General features: G+C 34.6%; 1 protein-coding gene across 4 annotated transcripts in view; it reads left to right on the top strand.

Annotated features, from left to right (window-relative positions):
- OSBPL9 (oxysterol binding protein like 9) overlaps positions 1-18,590 on the top strand; it is a 164,189-nt gene that overhangs the window by 110,675 nt on the left and 34,924 nt on the right. For all 4 annotated transcript variants that reach the window (XM_061121916.1, XM_061121915.1, XM_061121914.1 and 1 more), the window contains 4 exons: positions 12,020-12,115; positions 12,910-12,957; positions 13,943-13,972; positions 15,000-15,050. In XM_061121916.1, the coding sequence (XP_060977899.1) occupies positions 12,020-12,115; positions 12,910-12,957; positions 13,943-13,972; positions 15,000-15,050 (225 nt within the window). The remainder of the gene's footprint in view (positions 1-12,019; positions 12,116-12,909; positions 12,958-13,942; positions 13,973-14,999; positions 15,051-18,590) is intronic.

The raw sequence follows: 18,590 nt of genomic DNA, 5'->3' as shown, positions 1-18,590 counted from the left end.
TAGCTCTTTGCATAGTCACTGCCTTTCCCTCTTGATTAAAATTACAGTTGCTTAAAATTCATTCCAGTGCTATATCGCTACTTCTTTTGACTTAAAATTTTTGTGTTACTTTTTCTTTGATGTCTTCCTTCCTTCAGGCAGAGCAAGTTAGGATTACTGTCGTCCTTCATGTGTTACTGCAGCACTTTGTTCATACCTCTATGCTATAGATCTTTGTGCACGTATCTGGTTCTTGGATTAGACTCTAACCTTCTTTATTTCTGTAGGGCCTTTGTCCCTAGTCTAGTGTTTGGCATATGATCAAAATACTTGACTTAATCATGTTGTTAACTGTACAAACCTTTGACTCATTGTACTGTAGTGTGGTTTATCCATGTGAGTTAGAAATATATTCCAAGTCACCAAGCTCCCTAATTACTGCCACACCTGAGAGAAAGGACTGCAGAAAACATTAGAAACAACGTTACAAATGGTGAGTGGATTTCCAGGCAAAGGCCTACTCTTCCAACCTGTGTGACCTCTAATATAGTGGAAAGAATACTAGTAGTGGTACCAATACAAGTTGGTTCTGTAGTAGTTAGTATCATAGGAAAAAGAGCATGTTGCTGGCTAGAGAAGTCAGGGAGACTGCTTGGAAAGGGTGAAATCTGATCTCATTGCAGAAGATTAGGTAATGATTAATTGTATTTGCTATTATCTCTCTTGTCCTTAAAGAAATCCTTTGAAGACATTGATAGCACCTGGCACATAACAGATCTTCAATGAATATTTGTATTGCGAAGGAATATTAATGGTTTCTGTGTGTGTGTTGGAGGGGGAGGGAATTATTTAATACTATAGGAGTTCATTTATTTCTAGAAAGACCTTTAAGAACTTTGCCTCTTTGCTATATTGACAGAGCAGCTAATTTTGTTTTTTCTGAAATGTGCCATTTCAACCAAGGTATTCTGCTTACTCGGTTGTTTCTTTGCATTGTCTGCATTCCAGAGCATGTTTTTTAATCCGGTTGCATTAATCTTCCTCACTCAGTTTCAAGGTTACACTAAATTTTTGCTTGTGTTTTGACATTTTTTTTCTCCTACGGTGGAGGACCCAACTGCAGTTAGAACCTTTAAGTTCTTATTGTCTTTGTTTAAATGAAGTTAACTTTTTTTTTTAAAGCCAGTAAATGGACCCTCGGTTTTCCCAGTATGGTGAGCTGTTCACTCACCTGATGAACATGGTTATTTACTTGGAAATGCTGGCTTCACAGACTCTTAGAACTGGAAAGGATCTTAAAGTTTTAATTAAGCCTCTGTGTATTTGTAAAATGGAGAAAACAGTTTCGGAGAAGCCAGGTGACTTGCCCAAGGTCACACATTTAGAGAGTAGACTAATAGGACTGCCGTCTATGATTTTTGCTCTCCTATTAACTCTAGAGAGAACTGGGGTGCTGCTCTGATGCTTGTATTCATTCATGGCTCACCTCAATCTCCTAAGTCCCAGTAATTTTTCCAATTCAGACACTGATTTTGGTTTCCTTTCAATTCAGCATCTGCATCTGAAAAATATCTTACATACTTCTCCAAGAGAATATTGTTCCTTATTTCACCTCTTTGTTCTTTTCAGCCTCTCTTTGTGCTTATACTTGCTCCCAAGTCTGCAAAGATGTCTTTTCTGGTTACTCTCCATTTTCCTGCAAATTCATTCTCTTTGCCTTCTCTCTCTGCCCCAGGAGGCTGACCTTGACAGCCTGTGTCACCTAGAGTCCTTTTTACCTTCTGGCTTCTCGTAGGGTTTAGCCAATGGAAGGACAGAAGATGGAAGGAAGAAAAGAGAGAACCTTTGGGGGTATTTATCCCTCTTGTTGTCTCCCTGCTGTGATGAATTTGTAGCAGTGGCTGTGTCCTGCTGCTTGAGTGTCCCTTGAGCCCGACGGAGCTCCATTGTTTCCCTCCTTGTTCCTTCAGTCTTGGGGGGTGGTGAAGGCTTCCTGCTGTTCCTGATTCCTGGGTACCTTAGCATCCCTTGCTAGTTTACTTAACCCTGCCCTCATTTCTCTCCTAAAGAAAAGTTCAAACATCCCATCTGTTTATGATGTTTCCCAGCCTTGCTCACTGCTGTTAATTATTTCCCCCTCCTCATCTTTGTCCAAATCAAAATGCTACCTCTGTGACACTTTTCTGATCCCATTAACTTTCTCTTGAATTTCTTAGTATCTTTCTCATAATAATTTATCATGCTTGAAGCAATTATTTGTAGACAGGTGTTTATCTCCTACTACAGATTTGAAACTGTTAGGTGTGCAGAGCAGTTATTTGTAGTTAGATGTTTATCTCCTGCTACAGATTTCAGGCTATATCTGCTTCATCTTGGCATGTCCAGAGCATCTAGCGCCGTGTCATAATCATAAACACCCAGTAAATAAATCATTATTGTAATGCTGAATTCCAAACCCAGAATAGTATCTATGAAACTGTGCTCATGAGACTTGGCATGAGAGAATGAATTTTTAGAAGTTTGTTTTAGTTGTTATCATCTGGTCTTGCTTCTTGAACTGCCTCGGTGGTGTCTTTCCTCTGATTTAATTTCTCTTCTCTTAAAAACTTTCAGTTATTCTTAAAAGTTTTCAGCATCCATACTTATAATAAATTGTTAAGAATAGTTAGATGTTATTTGTGATTTTTTTTCACGAGTACTCTGATTTATAATCCTTGCAGAACTTCTTTGATTGCTTTTTATGTTTAAATCCTAACAGGTTGGCGAATTTCAGAATTCCTTAATTCATTCATTTACAAAAATTTTATTGAGCACAAACTTGCTATAAACCAAGCACTAGCCTGGGGGATACAGTAGAGAATAAAAAGAGTCTTGTCCTGTCAGGCATATATTCTAGTCATATTTTAGACCTTTTTGATAGATTTCTGACAACAGGTTAATCAGGGTAATTTTGTATTGCACTTTTAACAGCCTTAGTAAAAACAACTTATTTCCTTCTGTTTGATGTTCACTGGCAGCTAAATCAGATATACAAAAACTGCTTTGGCATATGTAATTTTAAAGGAATAAGCACCAAGCCAGTTACAGAACCTTTTCTTTCCAATCAGGGTTATTTTTGTTCTATTTTGTTTGCTTGTTTTGTGTGAGAAACAAGCTGTTTAGTACTGATTGTCTGTTGGCCTGACTAGTTTATCATTTAACTTCCCTTGGTGGTTTTATTTCAGTTTGTTGTATTTTGCTGTACAGAAAGATCAGTTTTGTTAAAGGAATATATTAGATTTTGTAGAAACATTTCATAATCTAATTTCAACAAGTATTATGAATGAGTATGAGAATTCTGTAGTTATTTGAAAACTTGAACTACTAAAGCACTCAGTTTTAAGAATTCATGTGTTTAACGTGAATTTTTCCTCATTATATGTAGAGCAGATTTCCAGGAGACTTTCTAAAACTTCCTTTTTGGTGGACCCTTGAAAATCATGAGAATTTGCTTTCCAAAATTCTGTGAAGCTCAATGACAGGCAGTCATGTGAGGTTGGAAAGGGGAAATATGTATTTTTTGCCTCCCATCCTAGTAAGCAACTCAGAGCTTATTTAAGATCCTGGAATGACTTAACCTATGACTTTTAATTTTAAGAAAGATATTGTCAGTAGCTTGACCAGTGATTAGCGTGCGGAAAATAAAGCTTTGACTGATTGCCAGCACCACATGGTCAAACAGTGCTTCACTCAGGGGACTTGGATCGCAGGTATTTTTGTTTCTTGTGAGTTTACTTTCTTTAGTGTAGACTCATGATCATGGAATTGGCAGGAAGGATGTGGGGAAAAAATTAGGTATTCTGCTTTGTTTTACTGGCCATTTTTCTCCTTAGCGTGTGTGTGTGTGTGCGCGTGTGTGTGTGTGCACGCGTGTGTGTGTGTGCATGTGAGAGTGCTAGTTTGTACTTTATCTGTAAATAATGTTATAAATTTGTTATACTTTGTTTTATTTGACTTGACAAGATGTATCTGAGCAGCTTTAGCGTTACCAAGTTTACTCTCTCAAGACATTTTAGGGTTTGATAATTTTAAAATAATAATGCTGATGATTTTGCAAGGTAAAAGAATTACAAAATTTTTGAAACATATTTATAACCTGTACAGTTTCTGAATACTTTTTACATAAAGTTTTTGAATTTAAATACTAATTTTTTAAAAATCAGGCATCATGAATGTATAAAAAGTAAAAATTAAGAAGTCCTTGTCTCAACTGCTCCTCTTTCTCAATCTCACTTTGAAGGTGTAACATCTGCTTCTTGTGTGTTTTATTTCAGACCTGTGTGTGTGTGAGAATAAAATAACTTTTCAAAAATATGACATCTTATTATTCATGTCTCTGTCTAGAATAAAGTAATCACTCAGGCAGTATTAATTGTCCTGACTTTTGAAGTCTACTTTATTTTTGTAATTTGCTTTCTATGTTCAGAAGCTGTAAACTCATATTTCATTTAAAATTTTTTTAAAGTAATTTGCTGCATTCTGAAATTTTGAGGCAATTCTGTATGCCTCCCAGACATTTATATCTCTAAAATGCTAGTTATAACCTTTATAGAGAGGGAGAACATATAATTTATTGTCCTAACTGGAGCACTTGGAGAATGAAGGAGGCTGCTAATAATTTTGTTGAGACAACAGGTATAAAAAGAGACTGTCCCAGACACTGGGATAGTGGTCACCCTGTTTATAAACTCCAGGTTTTTGTGTGTTCTATTTACTTTTGGCAATGAGTTTTCATATGACTTTATTGAATAAATTGGGAGAGTCATTTGGAAAGACAAGGTATCAGTGATTTAAATAGAGGAAAATGTTACAAACCCAAACCTTTCTTGTGCAGTTGTTTGAGTAATCAAATCACTTTATGGAATCAATATTAGTAGTTTGTTCTGTAAGTCAAAAGGTTACAAAGCAGTGTTGGTATTAGATGAAGAGAGATCATGAAGAGTAAGCAGTTGTGCTAAGAGTTATGATAAAGCTAAGGAATTTTGACAAAGGTATATGTACCTGATTCCTATTTGACAAAGCATCTCTTTTCTGTCCCAAGTATATAAGCAATTTAGACTTCTTGTTGTGTGTGTTTGTTTTTTTTAAGAGAAGTTATTTTCTTTGTAAATTTAAAAATGATTCTATTTTTCAAAGAACTAATGTATTTTCAGAATCTTTTTATTTTATGGAAAAGAGTGATTCTTCATATTGTTTGACTCTTTGTTACCAAGGTAATAATTGAGCACAATTTACCTTTTGTGGTTCAGGCATAATACCTGATACTTTTCTTAACATCTCATATGGAATTTTGTTTTTGATCTGTTTTCCAAGACTGTATTTTAGCACTAGTTTTGTCTATTTCTCATACCTTTTTTTTATTACTATTATCTGTTTTCTTCAGAGTTCATCAGCTTACTATTTATTTTCCTTTTTTTCAAGGAATGTTAAATACAGTTTAAGTTATGCTTGTATCCTTTTCTCGGTTATACTTCTCTATTAGAGTTGTATATGTTTTGTGTATTACCTAGTTGTTAATTTATTTTGTTTTTAATCCATCAAATATTCATTGAGAACCTTTTCTGTATGTTAGGCCTAGTTTAGGGTCTGGGATGTAGTGCTGAATCCTATTTTTTTTCACTTCCACATTATGAAGAAGAAATAGAACACCAACTATTGTGTTACTTTATGTATATTCTTTCATCTCTCCAACAACCTTGAGAGGTTTATTTTTTTGTTCTTCCCTGGTAAGAAAATGGAGGTAGAGAAAGTAACTTGGCCAGATCATGTAGGTAATTAGGGAATTACAGATTCAGGATTTAAAACTAGATCAGTCTGACTTTAAAGCTTGTGTTCATTTTGGGTACACCAGGCTCCTTCAGACATTTTTTAGATTAAGTTTTAGTCTAATATGCTATGAATTCTTTTCAAATATCATTGTGATTTAATAGAAAAATGTAGTGGGTTTGAAATCAAAGGACTGGGTTGAAATCTCAATTTAAAAACCCATCTGGATGATTTGGGTAAGCACTTACAAAATAGGGTTAATATCTATCTATTTTACTATGTTATAATAATGAAACAAGAAATGACATACAGTAAAATATCTAGCCAGAGGATCTAGTACTTTGAAAAAACTTACCGTACTGTATTGTGCATCCCTGGTGAATCTGTGGTGCTAGTACTGTTCTTTTAAAACTATGGAAAAAGGCTTTACCATTTAGGGCATTCTTGGGGCACCTAAGCAGTTTTTGATAAAATAGCTATAACTGTCTTGTTGATAAAAGAGAACCTAATTTGGAGTCTTAGACTATCAGAACATTGACTTAGGTGGAAAATGCTGTTCTGAAGTTACATTGGAGGAAAGAATTTAATAACAGGCTCAATTTTATGGATATTTTTGAATTGGAAATCTTTACTCCAAACAAATTGATATATGAGTATTTTTTAGGGTTAAAAATTCATACTCTCCGAACTTCTCTATACCTCGAAATTCTGTTTTTCCTTTAGCTGAAGAGGGTAAACCACAGAAACGGCAGATTATAAATGTTTCCAAATTTTTAATAAACCAAGGAAGTCACCAATTAGTATACCCCACATAAAATCTTGGTCTTACTAATATTTCTGGTTTCTTTAGTATACTTTTTTCATCATTAAAGCAACTTTTAAGTAACTTGGTAAGGAAACAAAGTGGTGTCATTTTTCAAAAAACTTAATTTGCTAATAAATTTCTAAGGAACAGAAAAGCCATTACAAATTTTGGCATAATTTTTAAATTTATTTTTTAACTTGCCACTTGCTGCTCATGTACCTATTGATACTTTTCCTCTGTACAGTTACAGATTTTTCTCTTATTATTCCTTTAATTAATGACTCATGTCAGACGCACAGCATAGTAACTTTCTATTCTCTCTTTTCCTTACCTTTTTGGAAGATCAGTACCACACTTGCTTTTTTCCAGTCTTCTGGTATCTCTCCAGTTCTTGAATTTTCAAAAATAATTGTAAGTGATTCAATTGTAAGTATGCCCTATACTTCTTTCATTGGCTGAAAGCGTATCTGTGATGCATGTCATCTCAAATTGCTAACTGTGAATATAAACTTTCCAAATACTCATATTTAATCAAAACAACATTTCTGCAAAGTTTTTATTATTTTATTTAAGGACTGTGTTATGCTAATTTTCGTTTAAAAATCACCTACTTTTGTCTGGATTATGCCATTTGTTTTTCATTAGGTGTCTTGTTTTCTTTGGTGTTTTTCCTTTGTTAAAATTTTAAGCTGTTATTCCCTTTTACAGTTCTGCTACTGGTCACTTATTTTGTTTTCGTGTTACTCTGAACTTTCCTATGAGACTTACATGGAATAATTTCAGTGTTTCACTTTTCACAACATATCATATACTACCTTGTCCTGTATAAGAGAAAGCACTGAGTATAGGGTACTTAGTCCTTTAAGTTTTTGCTGTGAAATAAGATTTGATATGAAAATAATTACTCATTTGTGAATTTCTTTTTACAGTGTTATTCAGTCATAGCCCTTCCTGTTCTGCATTATTCTTCTCAGTTCCTTAAATTACTCATAACTTTCTTATTTCCTGATTCTGACATCAAGAAGACCTTAAACCACCTTTCCCCACCTTTACCTCCACTATTCATTAGTCGTCCTCTGTCAGTAGGAATTACTTTAAAAGCTTTTACTCTTTGCCTCAAAAATTGCCTCTTGTACTATTTTACTGTCTCTCCAAAGCAGCTACATAAGAAGTACAGTTCCTGTGTACTAAAGAAAGTATTAAAGCCATCCTTTATAATACTCTTCTTTCTAATGGCAGTGAAGTATTCAGTTATATATATGTATAAAGTATAATGTTTAATGTCCCTATTAGAGTTATTAATAGAAATTCCATTTAATTTTGCTGATGTGTTAGAAGTACCTCTGAGAAAAGTGATAATATTCAACATAAGTATTAGAAAGATAGTAGGGAGGTACTTACATACAATTTTGAGGCAGTTTAATATTCTTCTGTCATTTTAGATATTATTTTTGGAATTCCCCTTAAATTGGGCCAGATGTCTGCCTTTTAAGGTGTATATTTTTAATCTGGATACATAGATCTTGGTTGATAGAGAATTGTGTTACTGTTAACTTTATACATGTACTTTAGCTTTCTTTAATTAGCAAGTTACTCTTGAAGACTAGGGACTTTTTTTCTTTTTTAAATCACATTTGCCACATAAGTGGTTTTTTTTTTCTTTACATAGATTATTTTATGGTTAGATTTAGGTATGATTTCTATTGAGTTTTTTCTAGTTTAGCTTATTTTATATTACAAACCATTTTGTCTCTATTTCTCTATAATAGCTTTATTTTAAACTTTAAATGAATTCATACAGAAATCATCTTTAGAACTATGGCTCATCAATGTGGTAAATTATGGAGCAACCACCTCTTTTGGTCCTGATTGCCAAAAATGCAGTATAACCACTTACTATTGAAGGAAAAAAGAGAAGGAAAGAAAGACATGAAGAAAGGACCGAGGGAGTAGAGGGAGAGGGAGCACACAGGCAGGGGAAGTCTAGGAAGCCGTGCATGGAGAAGATGGGTATCATGGCATCAGCAGTTGCCAGAAGCTGCCATCAGTGCGGTACAGTTTGCTCAGCAATGAGCTAGCCTGGAGTTGGTGTGGGGGTGGAGTGGTACAGTGCTGAATGAATGGTAGTTTCTGCCCTAGTGGAGTTTATAATCCTTCAGGGAAATCAATCAAGTAAATATTTAGATATGATAAAATGTGCCAAGTGTTAGATTAAAAGGCAAGTACAGAGTCTGCTTGACTCCCAACCTGCTTGTTCCCAAGAGCTAAGATGTCACTGTAGGAAGTATGAAGTCATGGTGTTTTAAAGGGTCTGCCTGTTCTGAGTTCTATTCAAAAGAAGACAGACCACTCTCAACATGGTAAAGGACTATATTCTGTTTTTATGGCCTTTTTAAAAACACAAGTCTGTTAAAAAGGATATGGATAAGTGTAGTACCTTATATTTTAAGTGTTGAATGAAAAGAGGAATAAAGGGATTTTATGAAATCGTTTATGTTAGAAGGTAATAAGTTCCTTTTCTCTTGAGATGCTCAAAGACTAGATGACTTTCGAGAGCATTATAAGTGTAACTGCTGTTGAGTGGGAGGTTGGACTACATGGCTTTAATTCTATGTCCTGAGTCACAGTGGAGGCTTCCCTGGTGGCTCAGAGGTTAAAGCATCTGCCCACAATGTGGGAGACCCGGGTTCAATCCCTGGGTCGGGAAGATCCCCTGGAGAAGGAAATGGCAACCCACTCCAGTATTCTTGCCTGGAGAATCCCATGGACAGAGGAGCCTGGTAGGCTACAGTCCACAGGGTCGAAAAGAGTCGGACACGACTGAGCGACTTCACTTTCACTTTCCTGAATCACACTATGTAGTTAAAATATATTTTCCTCTAGCACATTATTCATAAAAGATTTGAGAAAACAGGTTAATTACTAACAATTGCTTGTCCACATTATTAAATCAATGTGTACATGTTATTTTATTGATTGCAGATGGGAAACTATATATGTAGATTTTGTTTCAAAGTAGACCAAAGATTTATGAATTTACTATGCAAGAGAGTTTAGGCCAGTTCTGGGATTTTAAGCTAATAACTATTGTTACAAACTTCCCATTATACAATTAATAGAGAAAAGTGAATTGTTGAGTAAATCTTTGACTTGGATGTTATGATGTTGGGGGTTTTAAGGGTAAAGGAATGTTGTGGAAGACTGTCTAGGGAGAGGAGGTCTGAGAAAAGAGCCACAGTGAGGTTCGCATGATTATATTAATAGTAAAATCAAGCAGTTGTTTTTAAGACTTAATTTAGGTAGCTTTCAGATCTTAGTAATTTAAATCTAAGTTTTTCCATTTATTTATTGGGGGAGTTTTAATCGAATAGCGATTTGTCTAGAAGGATATGTTAATTAGATTTTTATAGTGGTGGTTCTAAATGGATTCAGAAGAGGGAAAATTCTTGAAGATCACTTTGTGTCATTTAGATCCTTCACCTTTTTATTTATTTATGAGTATGCCATTGACCTTTTTAATATTTAGCAAGAATAATGTATCTAACCAATTTTAATGAGGTTTTATAGTTAAGTTATTGATAATTATATCATTTTTGAAACAAAAAGTAAGCCAAGCAGTCCTTCCTATTTTCCTGTGGTGTAGTTACATTGAAAGGAATCACACCCTACTTTCTTAGTGCAATACTGTAGTATCTCTGGAATGTGATGGATTTATCCTTTCTTTCCCACATCTTTTATTATCGTATTCTACATAGGAAGGAAGTGTTTCTAAAACAGTGTCTTTGGGGTTATCTTTAAAAATGAAGGTGTTTACAATTTTATAAGTATATCTGGATTTTACATACATTGCTTATTATTTTTCTTTCTTACACTTTGTTTTTACATGACATCTCTTATTTTCAATACTCATTTCAAGTAGTTTCTTAGTGTGTATGTAAAAAAAAAGTAGGCAGTTTTTGTTGCCTTTGAATTTGAAAAAGAAAATGAATTATAAGACTAGTTGTTTTCCCATGATCTTAATAAGAGTTAGGTTTCTAATGCTTTGTTTACGAATTTAAATTTTAGTTTGGGAAGAACAGCAGTAGTAACAGAAGTTATTGATAGTAATTATAGTCTTTAGTAGAAGTCATAGCTGCCACATTAGTAATAGTAGGAGGAGGAGCCTCTATTTGGCAGGTAAGAAAATAGCTTAGAGAAACACACTATCTTGTTAGTGGCTGAGCTGTAATTAGAAACCAGGTTTGCCAACCCATTGTTGTTTCCATAATGCTATACTGTGTCAATCTGATGTTTGAGATCATGGCAGAGAAAATGCTTTGCCAATGACAGTGTTAGGCAACGATGAGGTGTTGGTTTAATATAAAGTGAACTCTGGCCTCAACTGACTAAAATGGAGAACGTGAAATGATAAGCAGTTTTTTGGCAAAAGGGAGAGAGGAACAAAAAACAACTGAAAGTCAAGTATGTTATGTTGGAGCATTGTGTCTCAGCCTTTTAATGCAGAGTTTTGTGGTTGGGTTGGGTTTATTGTGACTTTATTGGTTCCTGACCCTTATTTCTCTGTTTAACTGCATGACTTCTAGTCATGCAAATATGGCAAGATGATAGCCTTTTTTGATCTCGGACTGTTTTGTCTTTTACAGCCAAGATTTATGTATTTTTCAGTCAAAGATGATTAACTCAAATCTTTCTTTTGAGTTAAAGCATAGGAATCCTGTACTCTTGGAGCTTAAAATTTTTAGTGTACAAAAAGTAGGACATGCACATTCTGGATTGTAAAACTGAGAAATAAGTGGGCCCTCTAAATAAATAAACATTTACACTATGTCAAGAGTGTAGTGTTCATGCCAAGGGGAAAATGAGTAGGGAACTTAAGACAGAAGTGTTGTCACTTTCACTTAGGGAGAGCCGACTTAGAAGAGGGGAGAATTTTGAGTTTTCTTTCTTTTTTTAAATAAGGGAGGAGGAGGAAAACATCTGAGCTAATGGGTTAATTTAGGGAACAGGAGAACTAAACGTGAGAATATAAAGTTGAGATTAGGGGACTGGAGGATTCAGTTGAACAAAAAGTAGGGGGGAATAGGAGGGTAATCTAGGTTGTTTTGTGCATGTTCCTTTAGCTTAATTATTGTTGCTCTGGAGCCCAGTATGGGGCTTTTGGGAGAGAAGAAAATTATTCTGAAAAAGCAGGATAAATCCTAATTTGAACAGCAGCACATGTAATTGATGAGAAGGGAATAGTGCTAGAAGTTCATGAAGGAGATTGATGTACCAACTATTCTTGGAGAATTTAGATAACTTAAATAGACCTATTATTTATGTAATAGACTATTTTTAATTTAGAAAAGTGAAGTATCATGTATGAAGGATGATCTTTTGTACTATTAGACATTGCTGGAATTTACTGCAATTTTTTTTTCTCCCCTCTAGGGTTTGGATTCAGGATTTGTTCCTAGTGTCCAGGACTTTGATAAGAAACTTACAGAGGCTGATGCATACCTACAAATCTTGATAGAACAGTTGAAGGTATGGTATTCGATTATATATTGAATTGATACAAAGTAGTAAATGTTCCAGAGCTTGATTTTGAGTAAAAACAGTTGCTTAATGTTACTGACTCGATGGACATGAGTTTGAGCAAGTTCCAGGAGTTGATGATGGACAGGGAAGCCTGGTGTGCCGCAGTCCATGGGGTCGCAGTCGGACACGACTGAGCAACTGAACTGAATGTTACTTTACAACGCTTACTAGTCCTTCAGCAATTTTTAAAACTAATCTAATAATTAGAAGGAAATAAAACAAGGTTAGTTTCATATTTTGTTTAAAAGTTCTCTGAAACTGGTAAATTTCAAATGGTTTAGTTTCTAAGGCCTTTTTTTATTTGGGTGAGTAAGGGGTTTGGAAGAGTTTATTTCTTTTTTATCATTACTAAAATTATCTCTTTCAATTCCCACTTTAAAATTAATTACAAGCAAAGGTCCTGGAAAGGAAAAGGAATGTTGATAAACTTGAAAGACAAGGCAGAAAAAAACAGGTTCCGAACTGACATTTTAAGTTCTTAAAGTCATATATTTTCTTTTGCTTTGTAATGCTACCACAGTAATTGATCTTGACTGTTTAAGATAGTTCAGTAGAATTTGACTTGATAACAGTGCCTTGGAAAAATACATGTTATCTTGTATTTTAAGAAACATTATACTTTTAATCCATGTATAAACCATCCCCAGAAGAAATATGTTTGTTTTTCTTTGTTTAGTAAACATATACAATGTAGTAAAGTAGCTTGATATTATAGTCTTCTTTTTTTTTTAATCCTGTAGCTTTTTGATGATAAACTTCAAAACTGCAAAGATGATGAACAGAGAAAGGTAACTTCCATAATCATGATTTTGACTTAAAAAAATTTTAAACCAGGAGCCTTTTGGAGAAGTAATAGAAGGACCTCAGTATTTTGACTACTTTAACAGTACTGTTGACCTCTTATAATGTGCCATATAGATTTTAAGGGGAGTTTTCTGGTGCATTTCTGGTATGGTTTCATAATTGAACAAAAGAATAACTGAAATTTTTATTATGATACCCTTTCTGTAAGTACCACCTTCCTAGGAATAAGTTCTTTCTGTTGAGGGATCATATGTTGAAGGTAGAAATTTATTAAATTTATATGTGGTCACTTCAGATATTAATAAGGCAACTGGTAAAATTTTCAAAATAAACCAGAAGCCACAGATGAGGACACAAAATGAATTTTGCTTTAATTATAGTTTCTCCCTTTGGGTTTCTGACAACCACTTTGTAGTTTGAATACTGTTTTCTTTTTTCAGTTAATGTTTTCCTTTTCCTTGACTAGATTTCCTGATGCACCATCATTGATTTTTTTGCATTTCTATTAGCCATAGCCTTGCATTTGGCTCTTTTACACTTGGTAATAGTAGTGAGTCATGTTCAGCTCACCTTCTTAGTTTTGAAATTTAGTTTCATGTCATTTTTAAGCAGCTTTGCAAACTTTAAAGTGATTCTAAACTAAGCATTTTAAAATCACATAGCATATCCTATAGAAAAGACAAAACTTGCTTTCAGGTAAGGAGTAAGGGTATTTTGTATTATTGTTACAAATCTTGAATTGAATCACATGAATTTTGTTTGAGGATGTAATCCATAAAGTATCTGAATTTTTTATTTAAATGTTTGATTTAAATTAAGAAGTACAGCTAAAACCACTCTGCAACCTGCCTGAACTCACTTAGAGTAATGAGTACATTTTCAGTAAAATTTTTTAAATGTCTAACCAGTAAAAAACAGCAATGATATCTCCTTGTGTTTGACAGTTTATTTAAACTTATTTTTTTACAGAAAATTGAAACCCTCAAAGAGACAACAAATGTAAGTTATGTGTTTGATTAAGTCTGGCTTTGCATTAGAAAGTGCTTTAAAATGTTTCTGTTTTAAGCTGCTACTATTAATAAGAGCAATTGAGATTTTAATTTTTATGACTTTTTACAAGAGTTTAAGAATTCAGTTATTTTCTAAAGGAATTTAAATGAATAGAATAATCCCTTTAGTTGAATTGACTTCATATGCCATTTTATGTTTCTGGTCTTGTCTTTTTGCGATCCTTGGATAAAAGGTGTTACCTATGTACAATGTATATTCGAGTTTTCTGGTATACTGGCCTCCTGACGTTACGTACTGGACTGCTAATAAAATTTCTATTTTGATGAAAGCATTTTAGATACAGATATAGTAGTATTGTAGGTTCACCAATATTTTGATAGGATCCTTTATTCTCTGTAATTCCATGAAAGTCTTGAAAAGACATTTTGAGAATTTACATTGAGATAGCCTGCTGTTTATCTAAGAATTTGGAAGTTAATTAGATTCATATACCTTTGTTTGAAGTGTTAAAAAACCCTTTAGATGTTATTCAGACTCTTCTGATCCATAGTCAGACGCATTATCCATTACTCCACCGGTCCCATACTTAGATGTTATTCAGTGTAAATTAACAATTTTTTGGCATTCCCAAACGATTCATAGAATTGCTAATAATAATTTCATTTGACACTATCAGCATATTCCCTGGTGTCTCAGACAGTGAAGAATCTGCCTGCAATGCAGGAGACCTGTGTTCAATCTCTGAGTCCAGAAGATCCCCTGGAGAAGGAAACGGCAACCCACTCCAGTATTCTTCCCTAGAGAATCCCATGGCTAGAGGCTACAGTCCAGGGGGTGGCAAAGAGTCAGACACACACACATATGTTAGAACCCACTGGAAATCAGAGAGGGTATTTCTTATGTAGAGAAGACTTAAATCCTGTGTATTTGAACTGATTTTTATATTTTAAGCTTTAACATTATTTGGCCATTTTATTGGGGGCAAGATCCTAAAATCAGTATTTTGTTTTTGTAGAGCATGGTAGAATCAATTAAACACTGCATTGTGTTGCTGCAGATCGCTAAAGTAAGTAAATTTTATTTTTGATTATTTTCATTTAATGGGATTTAAATGTAATGGCATTTTTCTCTAGTAACCAAAATACTCAGTTCTGAAATATAGTACCTTTCTACAGTAAATTTAAGTTCTATTTTGGGGTTCCTGTTACTGTTGAAAAACTATTGTGTTTGGATGTTGCTTGCCAGCCTGTGCCTGTTTTTGATGAAGTCATTTGTGATGGTGACTGGGAAGGAAGGGAGCACATTTGAATGACTTACGCTTTCCATATTATCACTGCTTGAAACACAGACATATTTTGCAAAATCTTTCACAACAAAGTTTTTCTTAGGGAAAAAAGAATTGAATTTTAGCAGAGTGTTTTTGTTCATCCATAATGAAGAGTATAATGGAGATAAAATTGTTTTTTACACATTTTTTCTAGTACTGAATTACATTAATAAACTGCTATTCCTTATTCATAGAATAAATATTTTTTATTATTATGATTGGTTAAGAATTTCATGGATATTGCCTGCCTTTCTGAAAAATTTTGGTGTATTCAACCTAAAAATGTACTTGATTGCATGATATTTTGAGAAATAAAAATTTTAGTATTTGAAAATAAGCATTTAGAATTTTTTTTTTTTTTTTTAACCATTGACTGTACCTCTGTATTTCTAGCCAGTGGCTAGAAGCAGGTGGGGAGCCAATTCAGCAACCAGGTTTGGAAATGTTTAAGTTTTTAATTATTTGGCCTATTTTACGTATTCAGTTGAATATACTTGTTTGCCTAATAACGAACACTATTTTCCTAGCATTGTTAATGACACAATAGTATAGAAAAATGCGTTTCTGCTTAGATAGTATGTCTGTTAAGCTTGTAAGTGTAGGGGTGAGGGGAAGTATCGTTTTCTTTTGAGGCTGTTAAAGTGTCAGAACTTAAGGACTTGTGTTAATTTTGTAGGTATTTTTGATGACTATGCCTGATTTTCTATATATGTTTCTAAATTTCCCATCTAATTTTGTGGATCAGAATATATTCTAAAGGGAAAATAGGGTTGGAAGGATAAGGGGGGTAAGGTTTTTAATTTTTGTTTTCTTTACTGTGAAATTACATGAGTGGGTTGGGGCACCTACAATTAACCCAAAAGCTTATATACAGATAACCAGTAAAAAACATTAAGCTCAGTGTGAGTAGATAGGTATTTTAGGGACTGTCTTCTCTAGAAGACTGAGGAAGAACTGATAGTGTTTAGACTACTTTGGATCATCTCTGCAAATCATGGAATTCTCCAGGCAAGAATACTGGAGTGGGTTGCAATTCCCTTCTCCAGGGTATCTTGCTGACCCAGGGATCAAACAAACCTGGGTCGTCTTCATTGCTGGCAGATTCTTTACAGTCTGAGCCACCAGGGAAGCCCATTCAGTACTTTAAATAGCTGCTCTTTGTAAAACAGAGCAGCCTAGCCTCTTTCAGTAGTTCACCATTTAGCTACCCAAGAACAACATTTTTTGATGCTCTGTCTTTTGAATGAGTTACAATTCAAATTAGGAAAACTTTACTCTAGAAATTTGTACAATTAAGTCAGTACTTGCTACCTGTTTGTTTTAGCCCAGCTTAGTGGACCTGCATTTCAGTTTAGAATGGATAACATGGATCAAGTAAATGGAGTTTGGCTTTTTAATTTTTCCCAGAAAGAATTTCACTGTTCAAGCTTTTTATGTACAGATATATCCCTCAAATTATTTATGTACCCTATGTGAACTCTGTGTATTTTTAAACAATTTAAGTGTAAATCAGGCTGTGTTACTTGCCTGTTCAAATCCCCTTAATGGTTTCCCATTTCCCTGGAATGGAATCTAAATGACTTATCATAACTTAATAGCATTTGAGCCATCACTACTCCCTCACCTCATCTTGCTTGATTACACCGTTCTGACAACATTGGCCTGTTTTCTTTTTCTCAGGCCAAGCATTTTCTGCTTCAGGGATTTGTATTTGCTTTCCCCTCTGCCTTGAAGGCATTTCTTCCAGACTTTGGGGTTTACTCCCTTACTTTTTTTCAAATTTCCACCCACGTGAACACTCTTTGGAGAGATCTTACTGACCACTCTATCTAAAATAATCCCTCCCATTAGTTTCTTTTTCTTCTTGGCCTTGCATCATTAGCCAGATTTACGTGGTATCTTGTTTATTGTCTGTCTACACCTGACTATAATCTCCTTGAAGACTTTGTCTTATTTACTACTTGTATTAGAATGCTTGCACTGCCATAACAAAAACACCACAGACTGGGTGACTTCAACACCAGAAATGTATTTTCCCACAGTTTTGAAAGCTAGAAGTCCAAGATAAAGATTGCTATGGATATGGTTTCTGGTAAGGACTCTTCCTGGTTTGTAGGCAGCCACCCTCTCACGATGTCCTCACAGGGCCGTCCCTTGGTGTGTACACACTCAAAGTGAGCATGAATGAGAACTCTCATGTCTTTTCTTAGGAGGACACTTACTGGATTGGGGCCCCATCCTTAAGACCGTATTTAACCTTAATTTACTTCCCTTACTCCAAATACAGCCTCACTAGGGTTAGGGCTTCATTGTCTGAATTGGGGGGTGGTGCATAGACATTTACTCCATAACAGCGATGTATCCTCAGTGTCTGGAATGTTGCCTGCCACGTGGTAGGGACCTGATAAATAATTGTGAATTTTGAATGCAGTTTTTAATACATAATTTGTAATAGTTCATGGTTTAGTACTTCTACTATATGTATGATTTTTTAGTTAGCCATATGACTCATCATCCTTGTAAATTAATTTTGGCTAATCAGTCAATCTGTGATTAAGATATTAGTTTTTAAATAATAATGAGAGGCAGCATTACCTTATATTTAAGAGCATGGACTTCAGAGCCAGGCTGTCTGAGTTTGCATTTTTGCTCCACCATTTGAGCAAGTTTATTTACCCTGTCTTTGCTTCGGTTTTCTCCTGTATGAAATGGGATAATAATAGTATCTGTACTCTTACTGGTAGTGTGAAGCTTAAATGAATTAGTGTTTGTAGTGCTCTTAGTACCAAGCATTAATTAGTCCTAAATAATTGTTAAGTTAAAAAAAAAAACTCTCTAGGAGGGCATAATTTTAAAGCCACCAAATGACATGTTAGTATAATTTTGAGAACTGATAGGAATATAAATTGCTATAGTTACTTTGGGGGATTATTCTGCCCTGGTGGGTTAATAAAATTTTGGAATCAGCTACTCTGGAAAAGGTACTTTCGTCTGAGACTCCAAACAGACACGGCAAAAAAAAGAATATAGATAATTTGATACCTTTCTTGTTTGGGGTTGATTTAGTATGCAGAGGTTGGGTTTTAATCTTCTTCTGGTTTTCTGAGTCTTTCATTTTAATTCTCACTCCCTAAAGCTTCCCACCTGCCTGAATGATTAGTGCATTGGTTCCCAAACTTTGATGCGTGTTAGAACCACGGGGCGGGGGGGCGTTAACAATTCTGATGCATAGTTCCCACCCCAGACATTCTTGTTGTAGTTGCTGTGGTATGTCACCTA

Source organism: Dama dama, chromosome 20 (genome assembly GCF_033118175.1).
Source record: "Dama dama isolate Ldn47 chromosome 20, ASM3311817v1, whole genome shotgun sequence".
NCBI classification, from domain to species: domain Eukaryota; kingdom Metazoa; phylum Chordata; class Mammalia; order Artiodactyla; family Cervidae; genus Dama; species Dama dama.
This window is presented reverse-complemented; position numbering and strand designations above follow the sequence as displayed.